This window comes from Argopecten irradians, chromosome 1 (assembly GCF_041381155.1).
Source record: "Argopecten irradians isolate NY chromosome 1, Ai_NY, whole genome shotgun sequence".
Taxonomy (NCBI): domain Eukaryota; kingdom Metazoa; phylum Mollusca; class Bivalvia; order Pectinida; family Pectinidae; genus Argopecten; species Argopecten irradians.
In genome coordinates, this window is record NC_091134.1 from 29925578 (window position 1) to 29937334 (window position 11757).

General features: G+C 35.4%; 1 protein-coding gene and 1 long non-coding RNA gene across 2 annotated transcripts; one reads left to right on the top strand and one right to left on the bottom strand.

Moving 5' to 3' along the window:
• Positions 1 to 3337: 3337 nt before the first annotated feature.
• LOC138323484 (uncharacterized) lies at positions 3338 to 5776 on the top strand. The gene is made up of 3 exons (XR_011208549.1): positions 3338 to 3497; positions 4294 to 4438; positions 4992 to 5776. It is a non-coding gene; the product is annotated as an uncharacterized lncRNA (long non-coding RNA).
• A 2110-nt stretch (positions 5777 to 7886) lies between these two features.
• On the bottom strand, positions 7887 to 11175 carry LOC138321668 (ATP-dependent DNA helicase RecQ-like). The gene is made up of 5 exons (XM_069265550.1): positions 11128 to 11175; positions 9264 to 10160; positions 8884 to 9025; positions 8262 to 8471; positions 7887 to 7921 (listed from the first exon to the last, which is right to left on the bottom strand). The coding sequence occupies exons 1-5, from the start codon at positions 11173 to 11175 to the stop codon at positions 7887 to 7889; spliced, it is 1332 nt and encodes a 443-aa protein (XP_069121651.1).
• Between the last annotated feature and the right edge of the window lie 582 nt (positions 11176 to 11757).

Below are 11757 nucleotides of genomic sequence, written 5' to 3' on the forward strand. Positions count from 1 at the left end.
TGCGTATTGACTACATTAATTTTGACGTAAATCATTCTAAAAATAAATATGGAGAAAAGTGTTTAATGACATTAATTGTTGATTTTCGTATTGTAGTTTCAATATAAGTCAAATTATATTTCAAATATCCCGATATTTCTCTATGCTCCCTGCTTTTACCTGGGTGTGCCAATCTGGGTACCCGCACCTGGTTGATATCAGGTGCGTTCCAGACATGTATCCAAGGATGCTATTTATGGACACACGTGCAGGAAGAATTCCAAACATAGACCAACAGACAGATGATAGGCTCTATTTGTAAGATTGGTACAAAAATTGGAATTATTTTACAATCTGACAAATAGATGCTTAAGGTAGCTCCATACTTTTGGGAAAACCCATGTCATTTTTTTCTTACAGGTCTTATTGTTCTTTGCACATTATTTTCATGTAGATTTTCAAAATCTGTTAAAGATAAACTGGGTGTTCTCAGAACTACATTTTTGAGATATTTGAGCTTGAAAATATACCACTCCATGCAAAATTTGCTGGCCAGAATAGATAGAAGAATTCTTAATATTAAAATTTGTTTTTCTGTAATATTAGGGGAGATCGTAGTCTCGACTAACCAGTTGATTTTATGTCCTAAAGCTCTAACGATAGACGAACCAATATACCAAAACTCTTGCTTAGATTTTTACAAATTGCTAAACTAAAATTTTTGTTATTTTTCCAGGACCGTTTACTATACGGTTATTATCATGTTTTGCCATATTGTTCGCCCGTAAAAAAAATCAATGAATAGGCAAAAAGGAAAATGAAAACCCATGGTCAATTTCACAATATTTGTATATGATAGCCCAATATAATATATTTTTCACAATATCATATAAAAAACATGGGGTCCTCGATCAAAAAATCTTAACAATTTTGTATAAGCTTGAAGTTTGTAACTCACAACCCTACCCCCATTTCATACAGTGCTAAATTGATGGGTCATATTTGACTATTTTTTGAAAATCATGCGTCAAAATAAACATTCCCACATCAGTTCATATTGTTTTTGTGTTAGTATATCTGGTTTATGTCTGTTTTTTTTTATGATTTTCTCCAAATTTTTGTGCTTTATAGAAAATTATCCGTATGCGATTTTTTTAGAATTTCGGCGAATTTCGGTCCGGCGGGTACCCCACACCCCCCCCACCCCCCCTCTTTTCTTTTATAGCGGACGAACGACAATTCCGGGTGTTTGAAAATTCCATTCCCATTTACGACCAGGGGACGCAAAAAATATAGCAAATTTTTCAATTAGACTATTTTTTTTGTTAGCCTGGAGGCCCTAACCCATAATTCCTAGCGGTGGGTTAGGGCCTGGTACACGTCCGATAATGGCGGCCCACATCACCGTAAACAACATGGCGGACGGCAGTAGACAGGTATAGGAATACGATAAAGAAAAGTGTTTTCCGTGTGTTATATTGGTGACATAGGGAAACTGGCGTGCACATGTTTTCTCCATCATCTATTCTAACAGTACAATGTGTTATTTTAGCATGTCATGTGTGATAATGGTAATTTATGATGGATTTGTAACGCTCTGAAGCATGCTGTCGTTTTATACATTTGACAGTTACCAGTAGGCCAATGGCATGTTCGTAAAGTTAACTTATATGGACGACATAGTGAAACGGTGGACAAATATTTTCTTCATCACCTATTTCACCAGTGCAGTGCGTTAATTTAGCATGTCATGTCGGATACATGTGTGCAATATATACATTATTTATATCGCTCTATGTGTTTTGTTTACTTTTGACAGTTACCAGTATGGCATGTTCGGAACGTTACCAATTATGACAGAGTCAAGTTAAATAACAACCTTTATCTGTGTATATAAGCAAATCGTTTCCTATAAGTGTATAATGATACTATTAGAGGTTCTGGTGGTTCTATCCATGAGGGTACTTGGTTCAATTCCAAGGGAACCTAGCTGTTGTCATTATACACATTACAATTACATTAATGTATCACCCTTTCCCTTATATAGAATTCAGATCTATAATATGCCATGCTGGTAACCATTTCATTTTCTTATATGTACTTCTGATTATGTAGTGCTCAAGCAAAAGACAACACATTGATTTTGGAAAAATGTCATAGGTAATTTATTATCAACATCTACGGGTACATGTATGTACGTACATGTAGAAACATGTATCACCAGGGGTTATTTTAGTTCTATCCATGAGCGTACTTGGTAATTTTGATCATTTTTGTGTAAATTAACAGTCAAGAGATACATTGCACAGGCTAATAATTTGTAGCGGGATTGGACTGAGTTGATCATCGGTGACCAGGTAGCTCATGGTCAGTCCGTAGAGCACTTGGCTAGTGTTCGGAGGGTCCCGGGTTCGAATCCCGGTGTGGCCGCTACATTTTCTCCTCTCCTGTTACAAATTTATGCTAAAGATTTACTATAAGAAAGTTGTGAATTACATTTAATTCAGGATTATTTTGAAATACATGTTGACATACAATGTTATCACGTGTCAGCTGACCATGATAATGAGTGAAGTTACACATACAGTATACAGAGTAATTTATCTAAATCAAATGTCACTGTGATCAGCATACAAATGTATAAAGCTGGAATAGCCAGGATTATTCAAGTGAATCAATACCATACAATTATGCTGGAATAGAGAGGGATCCGGATTAAATGGTGGCCTGTTTTGACAAGTTATACACAATCTTCCATACCCAAAACGTATTATGACATTAAAGAACCTATATTTTTGTTGCAGGCATTTGACCATAGCTATTGCAAAGCTACTGAAAGATGTGCAAGTTTTCAACATCTGGATCTGCATACCTATGCTGTTAATGCAAAGAAATGTACTCCAAAGAAACTGAAGCAGCGTCCAAGGCCGATAATGAGCCCCACTGGATATACACCAAATTCAAAAGTGTTAAGGGTATTGATTTATTGATACTTTGTGAGACAGGTTTTAGAGACTCTTTTCCAGATAGTGTTTCAAATTTAAAAAAGAAAAAAGAGTGAGTGTAATATTCATATTTTTTTTCAATTATATCATGATATGCTGTAGCCTGTATAGTATATATATATAGTCCCCAGGCTAGGCATGTTTAGTATAATGTAGTTTGGCAATAAATGTGCATTACAGAGGTGTTTTGTATTGCTCCTTAAAATATATGTATTCATATTATTCTTCTGTCAGTCTATAGAATTTCCATACAGTTAATTTTGGAGTTAAGTTCTCCATGATCTGTTATATAATCAACAGATTGATTCAGCATCAAGCATTATAGACTACAAATTAAGCTAAAGTTAGGATTTTTAAAATAAATTTTGTAATTCTTCATACAGCACACAAAATCAACATGGACAGAAGAAGAAAAAAAACTTTTGCTGGACTATGGAAGGAAGGAAAGTGACATGGATTGGAAAGCTTGTGTGGAACACCTGAAATCAAAAATTCCTGGATTTATAAGATCAGGTTAGACTAGTCTTGGGTAAAACATATACATTTGATACGAGTTTTTATGAAAGAAAAATTGATTTTTTTCCCGAGCATTGACAAGCAAAAAGTAAAACTATTTAGACCCTTTTCATAAAATCTCATATGAAATCATCATAGACCAATGGAGACTACCATTTTGTCATGACGTTCTCGAAAGGTTACATTATACTAGTGACATATATCATTCTCGATATTTTAGGAGTTACTATCAATGTCAAAATATCAACCCCTGGATTATGTCATAAAAACTGGTGACACTTCATCACAGGCTAACAGATACCTCATTTGAAAATCACAGGGAACGGTACTCAACTTCGATACCATACAGTGTATTATTATTCAATTCTTTTGATGCACGGTTAAACCTGTCTATAAAGATCACAACAAAGGATAAGAAAAGTGGTCTTATTTAGCAGATGGTCTTTATACACAGGTTGAATTGTGTTGAAATTGGTCATTGGGGACCCCAGAAAAGTTATTTTATTAAGCAGGTGGCCTTTATAAAAATGTGTCCACTAAAGCATGTTTTACTGTACATTAAACTACCTATCACATCTGTTGTCGCACACATTTTCAGGTTTGCTGTATGTAACAACAGTGATGGTAACCCTGGAATATTGAGAATGACACGGGCATAGTTACAGAGAAACAAATTTATAAACAAATTGAGTTTTTATTTTCTAATTTTTAATCAGGAAAGTAGTTACTGTTAAACTTGTACTATGTAATACAAAATTATTGAATTCTTTTGTCTTCTTTACAAAACTTACAGCTGCATCATGTAGGCTAATGTACAACAGGATAAGGTCTGAACTGAACGTGACAGAGGATGAACCTGATGATGGGATTGACATACTTATGGAAGAAAGGACCACAGATGTCGGTACACAGACAGCTATTTCATTTCCAAAAGACATGTGAGATTACATTTTTAATCCAGTCATGTCATGTAATATTAAACATAATCTGATAGTCATACACAACTGAAATATCACGTAACAGTAGCTTTACGACACGTAATAAAAACTCCAGCTCGACCTTATACCATTTAAGTGTTCTGTTTTGAGCTGAAAATAAAATACAAAATTATTCTTATAAATGTGATAATTATTCTACAGAACACAAATTATGGATAATATTACCATTTGTGTTATCAGAAATTTATGATTAAATGATCTCAGTATCAAAGCTGGCCTTCAATATACATTTGAGAATACACTGTTTTGCAACCAACTCTAAATTAATTAATACAGACAAGTTTACTGATGTTATTTTGGGGTCATTGGTGAAACAATTATAGACAAGACTCCAACTATGCTTTGCATACAAGTGTATCATTTAAATGATTTACAAATTAATGATTGGAGGTTCACAATTAATGTACATGAATCATGAATGATGTTAATCATTTTTCAATAGTTATTAAATGGTAATTAAAATGATCAAGAAAATATCCATAATATTTTGCAGACCTGTAAACTTGGACAGTTTCCTTCCAAATGAGGAGCCACAACAATGGTCTGAACCCGCAAAAGCTATGCTGTGTTTTTTGAGAAGTATGCCAGATCAGAACATGGAGCTTCAACAATTATATTCCAAAACACAAAAAAAAGCAGAAGTTCTATCAAAAAAAACCAGAAGTGTTTTGTCTAACAAATCTTTCAACGAAATGAAATCTTTTAAATGGGAAAATCTGGTTAAGGAACTTATTGAAAATTTTCCACAACTGATCACCATCCTGCTAGCACTGTGTGTGCCAAAGACCAAGTTAAACAACTCACAGGAAATGAATAAAGCTGCACTACGTATACCCTTCATTTATGCTTGTGCGCTGCAATGCAGAAATATGAAGTTATCAGTCATGCAGAGAATGATATCTTTGTCCCTTGCTGAAGAAAAAGTGCACCAAAAGGTAACTTTGATTAACATTTTTCTTGAATGAAAGAAACCTTTATTAGCGCGCCTCTCAAAGAGAGGTGGGACTATGGATTGTGACCTGTCATTGATTTATATATTAAAATACAGAACCATATAATTGGTGATAGCTATATTGACAATCATCAAATAAGAGAGGGGGATGGGGCACAGAAGTTTGAGAATTTCTAGAGACCAATAATGATGATATAAATGTACTTCCAAGTTAATAAGCTCTGCAGGTCATCAAACCTGGTGTGTTGTTCTCAAGCAGCTCTTGTCTTAATATAACAAAACCTCCATATGCATCTACCCTCCCAAAATACATATTTAATGATAAGTTCTCCAATTAAAACCAGAGCATTACCTACTAGCTTAATGGTATAACCTTGTTTCAATAAATTCTGTTGATCTCTTTAAAATTGTCATTAAATAAAGTATGTTAATGAGTTACATTTTGCAAAGAAAAATGAATAGTTGTTTTCTTTTTTACAGATTTATGACCTGCTTCAAAGATTAGGGACATGCCTAAGCTATACTGGAACCCTAAAGGTACTGGAAATTGTGGGTGGTCATTTCAATTCAAAACTTATTGAAGCAGTGGTGGAAGGAAAGAGATTCAGACTTGTTGGAGACAACATAAATTTTCGTACCAATGCTAGCCATGAAAGAAAATCAACCACAAACAGCCACATGGAACATTGGTTTGGATCAGCTGCCATCGTGCAAAACACAAACTTTGACCACCTTTCAAATGAAAGTCCACAGACAGACTTATCATCACTTCCTTGCAGCACATTCATTCCTGACCAAGAAGATCTAGGTCAGTTGCGCAGTGATTTTGCAATTTTAATAGCTAGGGTCGTTGTGCCAGTCTTTCCACACTTCGGATTCTTGAAAGCTGTTTTACCCAAACACATAAAGGAAGAAAATGTCACTGGCTTAAAGGAAAAGAATTGTGTTGTTCCATTGCCTGTCCTACGAAAGAATGAGCAGAAGTATACAGATGTAGTGGACATTCTAGACAGCTATGTGTCTGTTATTAAAGATATCTATACACAGGCAGGAGTGGAAGTTCCAAATAGCGTACATGTTGGAGGGGATCAGCTAACTCGTGAACGCTTTTCTGGTGCTAAACGTTTAAGATCTGCATCTCTTACAGAAGATGAAAAGTGCTCTATTCTCAACCCAGTCACCTTTGAGCTTTTCCACACTGAAATGGCACTGTTAACATTATTTTACCAAGTTCTATATAGTGAAAACTCCACCGATATTGGTTCTCTTCACTCTCAGAAAATCAGACTCAACAGACGACACGCAGATGGCAAAGATGTAAAAAACCATTATGACAGTTGCAAGGAACTTGCATCATCTGTAATAGATGCATATATCATTGAATGTGTTCGCTCCTATTTTGGTTTTGAAGACACACAGAGCTCACCCACAGTGAACACAACACCTGTCAACACTAAGGCTTCCAAAAAGGAAATTTACACATGGATGATTCATACTTTCGGAAAAGTTGTTGATGAAATCATTTGGAAAAAATCAATTGAACACATCCAGCGTACACAGAACCAACCCCAATACACACAGATCTTTGTTCCACTTTCTGATGGTACTCTGTACACTCTGACTGTTCCAGTTACCCCTACACAACAAGTTCTACCAAGTGAAGAACCTGACAGTGTTAACTTGTATGCAAAAAATGTTCTTGAACTAGGATTGCTGATAAAAGAGCTCCATGATATTATTCATGTACCAAGCCGGAACAGATTGTTGCCCTGTTTAAAGTACTTAATGCTGGTTTTCAAAGGTCACAATAACAGGTCTAAGTATGCGTTGGAAATTCTCAGATTTTTATTTCATCAAACAGCAATACTTTCGGAGAAAGTAGCCCATGAAAGTCTCTATGGTTTGTTTGTGAATACACAGGGCAAAATAGACTCAAACATCCCTGCAGACCTGGAAATGGAGTACCAAGTACGCCATACTAAAGATCAGCTAAGAGCAATGTGTGCTAACAAGTCTTACAAAAGTATGTCTGTTAGAAGTTCAGCATTTGCAGGAATGCAGGAAATTTCCACATACCTGTCCGCCACCCTGGATGTCATTGTCAGGTATAACAGACACAATATTCCAAGTTCTGCAGAAGATGAACAACTTATCTGCAAAGACCTGCTGGACTTGAAACCGTTTCATGTAAAACCTGGAAGGCGTATGTCTTGTATGAAGGTATCAAAAAGTCCTATCACCAAACTTGACATGGGACATCTTTTTTCATGGATTGAAAGTCATAAAAAAACAGCAAGTTATGAATTAGGTTGAACATAAAACTTAAGCATTATGCAAAACTCATTGTGTATTGTTACTCCAGGGTCCTGTTGTTTAAAAGGTGATTAATGACAATTTTCCAATCAACATGTTAATAACATCACACATGTATGTCCATTAATGATTTGTACAGCAATTTTTCTTAAGAATAACTATTGGGGAAAATAGCAACAGATACTATTTATCAAGTTACTCTATGGCTCAAACAGTCATTGATTACATTTTATATTTTCATGCTAGACACTGAATTCAATATGCCAGAAATTATTATTGCTTGTTCTGTACTAAATGAAAAATTGTTCACAAGGGTATCACAGTTCAAGAACTTTTTAAAGTTTTCAGATAATATGTCAATCACATCGTCTGATAATTTCAGATGAACTTCTGTGCAGGTCTCTACACTGCGGTATTGTTCTAGGGCGCAATGAACAGCATTTTTCTGTTGTTTTAGGCTAGGGTCAGTATAGACATATGCAGAACCAATATCATTACATTTGTCACAGCATATGGAGGGAAGACCAGACTCAGATTCTTGGGAATTAGGCATGAAGTACTGTATGATTGTCTTTCGTCGACACTCTTCACCCTTGCAGTATTCTTTCATAGTGTTAGTGACATGTGCTAAATCACTGCCATTGTAATACAAGATAGCTGCTGAAGGTTCACCATCCCTTCCTGCTCGTCCAATCTGTTGTACATATGCTGAAAAAAAATATGATAAAACAATACAAAAATACAGTATGTACATTATCATACTTCATTTTTGCTTTCGTAAAAACATGTAAAGCTGAAATAATTATGAAAAGAAATACTGGTAATAATGGTAGCTCAATTTTTGTTTGGCTTGAAAAGTTCATTTAAGGACATGCCAGGTTTAGATGGTGGAGGAAAGCCGGGGTATCCAGAGAAAATACACAGACCAATGGTCAGTACCTGCTCCACATGGGATTCTAACTTGCAACCCAAGGGTGGAGGGCTTGTGATAATTGATATGATATGACATCTTACCAACTCACCCACTGTGACACCAGGCACCTAACTATGGATATGTTATGTGTTATGCCATAAAAAACTATTTTAACATATTCTGCATTAATATAAACATATTGTTTACCTTCAATAGTATTTGGTGGACCAATGTTTATAATTTGTCGCACATTCCTCAAGTCCACACCCATACCCAAGGCAACTGTAGCAAGTATTATTTTCAATACAGATTTGGAGTCTTTTAGGCTGGCATGTACTTTTTCCTTCAGCTGTCGAAAATAATAAGTGTTAAAACTCTCACTTAATGATTTTGATTTGAAAGAGGGTTCGTTTATGTAACTTATATATGTAAGCAATTACTCTGTACCAGAATATTAAGATTTATGGCATGAAAATGTCAAAATTTGGATTCAATGTGTGTGTTCTTTTCTATCTCTGTAATATTTGTAATAATAATACTAAATCACAACAAACCTACCACTTTGATATATATTTGTAAATACTCACCGTATTTGTGCTGCCTTCCATGGCAGAGTGATACATGACAACACGAGCGGAACCAAATTCGTCACATATATCATCTTTCAAGATAAAGGTAGCTACTTCATACGCATGGCCAACCCAGTTGATATTTCCACCAAAGTATATAATTGTCAAAGGGTATTCATCCTTCATTACCTTCAGTTGTTGAAACATTGGCTTTAAAGCATAATCATATGTGTCTTTCACTGTGATGTTTTGTTTACTTGATGGACGTTTACATACGATTAGTGATATGTTATCTCTTGCTGGAGAGCATTGCACAATATGTAAGCTCTTCATTAGTAATAACTTTGCCACATCCTGTTGAGCTTTTGTTGATAATGTAGCACTCAGGGCCAAAACACGTGCAGAAGGAAGTACAGACCTTAAATTTACAATACGTTTAAAATCAGGTCTAAAGTCGTGTCCCCAGTCAAGCATGCAGTGAACCTCGTCAACAACAATAACTTTCCTTTGGTTGTTTTCTATCAATAATTTATTTAAGTTTGCATTGTTTAGGATGTTTTCTGGATGAGAAAACATATACTGATAGTTTCCAGTTTTCAAATTTTCAACAAACTCTTTATTACAACAGGTAGCTAAGGCTTTGGTGAGTCCTATGGCTGATGTTCCAAGTTTGCTTGTTTGTTGATCCATGACTACATTTAAAGGAACAATTACAATTATCAAGGTGTTAATATTGTGTTTGAGTTTCCATAATAGAGGCAGTATTTCGTATGTTAGAGATTTTCCATAACCAGTTGGTAAAGTCGCAATTACGTCTCTTGATTCAATATTTAGGATAGTTTCTATTTGAAGAGTTTTCAACATCTTAATGTCAGTGTTGAAAGTATTGTTATAAACATTCAAGGCATCTTCAAGCTGTAAGGAAAATTGACAAAGTATTTTATTATCATTGTATTGTTACTTTGAAGATAAAGAATGGAAATGTTATGATTAATACTCTTCACTCATGTGTATCAGATGTAACAGAATAGATAAGATAAATAAGCCCAGAATATGTTTTGATAGGTAACTTGTGGATTTGACTTAGCTACCATGTATGCGTTGATCTCCTACATGTACGTACATACATGTACCCGTAGATGTTGATAATAAATTACCTATGACATTTCCCCAAAATCAATGTGTTGTCTTTTGCTTGAGCACTACATAATCAGAAGTACATATAAGAAAATGAAATGGTTACCAGCATGGCATATTATAGATCTGAATTCTATATAAGGGAAAGGGTGATACATTAATGTAATTGTAATGTGTATAATGACAACAGCTAGGTTCCCTTGGAATTGAACCAAGTACCCTCATGGATAGAACCACCAGAACCTCTAATAGTATCATTATACACTTATAGGAAACGATTTGCTTATATACACAGATAAAGGTTGTTATTTAACTTGACTCTGTCATAATTGGTAACGTTCCGAACATGCCATACTGGTAACTGTCAAAAGTAAACAAAACACATAGAGCGATATAAATAATGTATATATTGCACACATGTATCCGACATGACATGCTAAATTAACGCACTGCACTGGTGAAATAGGTGATGAAGAAAATATATGTCCACCAGTTTCACTATGTCGTCCATATAAGTTAACTTTACGAGCATGCCATTGACCTACTGGTAACTGTCAAATGTATAAAACGACAGCATGCTTCAGAGCGTTACAAATCCATCATAAATTACCATTATCACACATGACATGCTAAAATAACACATTGTACTGTTAGAATAGATGATGGAGAAAACATGTGCACGCCAGTTTCCCTATGTCACCAATATAACACATGGAAAACACTTTTCTTTATCGTATTCCTATACCTGTCTACTGCCGTCCGCCATGTTGTTTACGGTGATGTGGGCCGCCATTATCGGACGTGTACCAGGCCCTAACCCACCGCTAGGAATTATGGGTAGGGCCTCCAGGCTACGATGCTAACACTACTCTGCAGTTGGAATTCCCACTCAAGATGGCTACCCGCTACCGGTCCTCAGTGAAGCGTACGCAAGGGAGGTAACTGAGGCGGGAACCAGTCTAAATTCCAGAATGGTTTCCGATACACCACGACATCACACTTGGATATTTTTTCAATAGGTGAAAATTGTCTACATATAATATTGAATGTTTAAAATCATTAAATAAATCAAATAAAAGCAGTGAAGTGAAAATTATATGCTATCTCTGAGGTTTTTGCGGTCCCTGTCGTAAATGGGAATGGATTTTTAAACACCGGAAGTGCCGTTCGTCGCTATAAATCATAAGACGGGACCCGGCCGGACCGAAATTCCGGAATTCTAAAAAAATCGCATACGGATTTCCTTTAAACACACAATTTGGAGAAAATCATAAAAACAAACAGACATAAACCAGATATAATATCACAAAAACGTATGAACTGATGTGGAATTTTTTTTTGCGGCATGATTTTCAAAAAATAGTCAAATATAACC

What these genes read in the sequence shown, in the direction of transcription:
- LOC138321668 (XM_069265550.1), bottom strand. Translation starts at nt 11,175, where the DNA reads ATGGCGGCCCACATCACCGTAAACAACATGGCGGACGGCAGTAGACAG. An exon ending in TGGAAGGCAGCACAAATACG is followed by an intron (nt 9,026 to 9,263) that starts GTGAGTATTTAC and finishes TATTTTCGACAG; the next exon opens with CTGAAGGAAAAAGTACATGC. An exon ending in TCCACCAAATACTATTGAAG is followed by an intron (nt 8,472 to 8,883) that starts GTAAACAATATG and finishes ATTTTTTTTCAG; the next exon opens with CATATGTACAACAGATTGGA.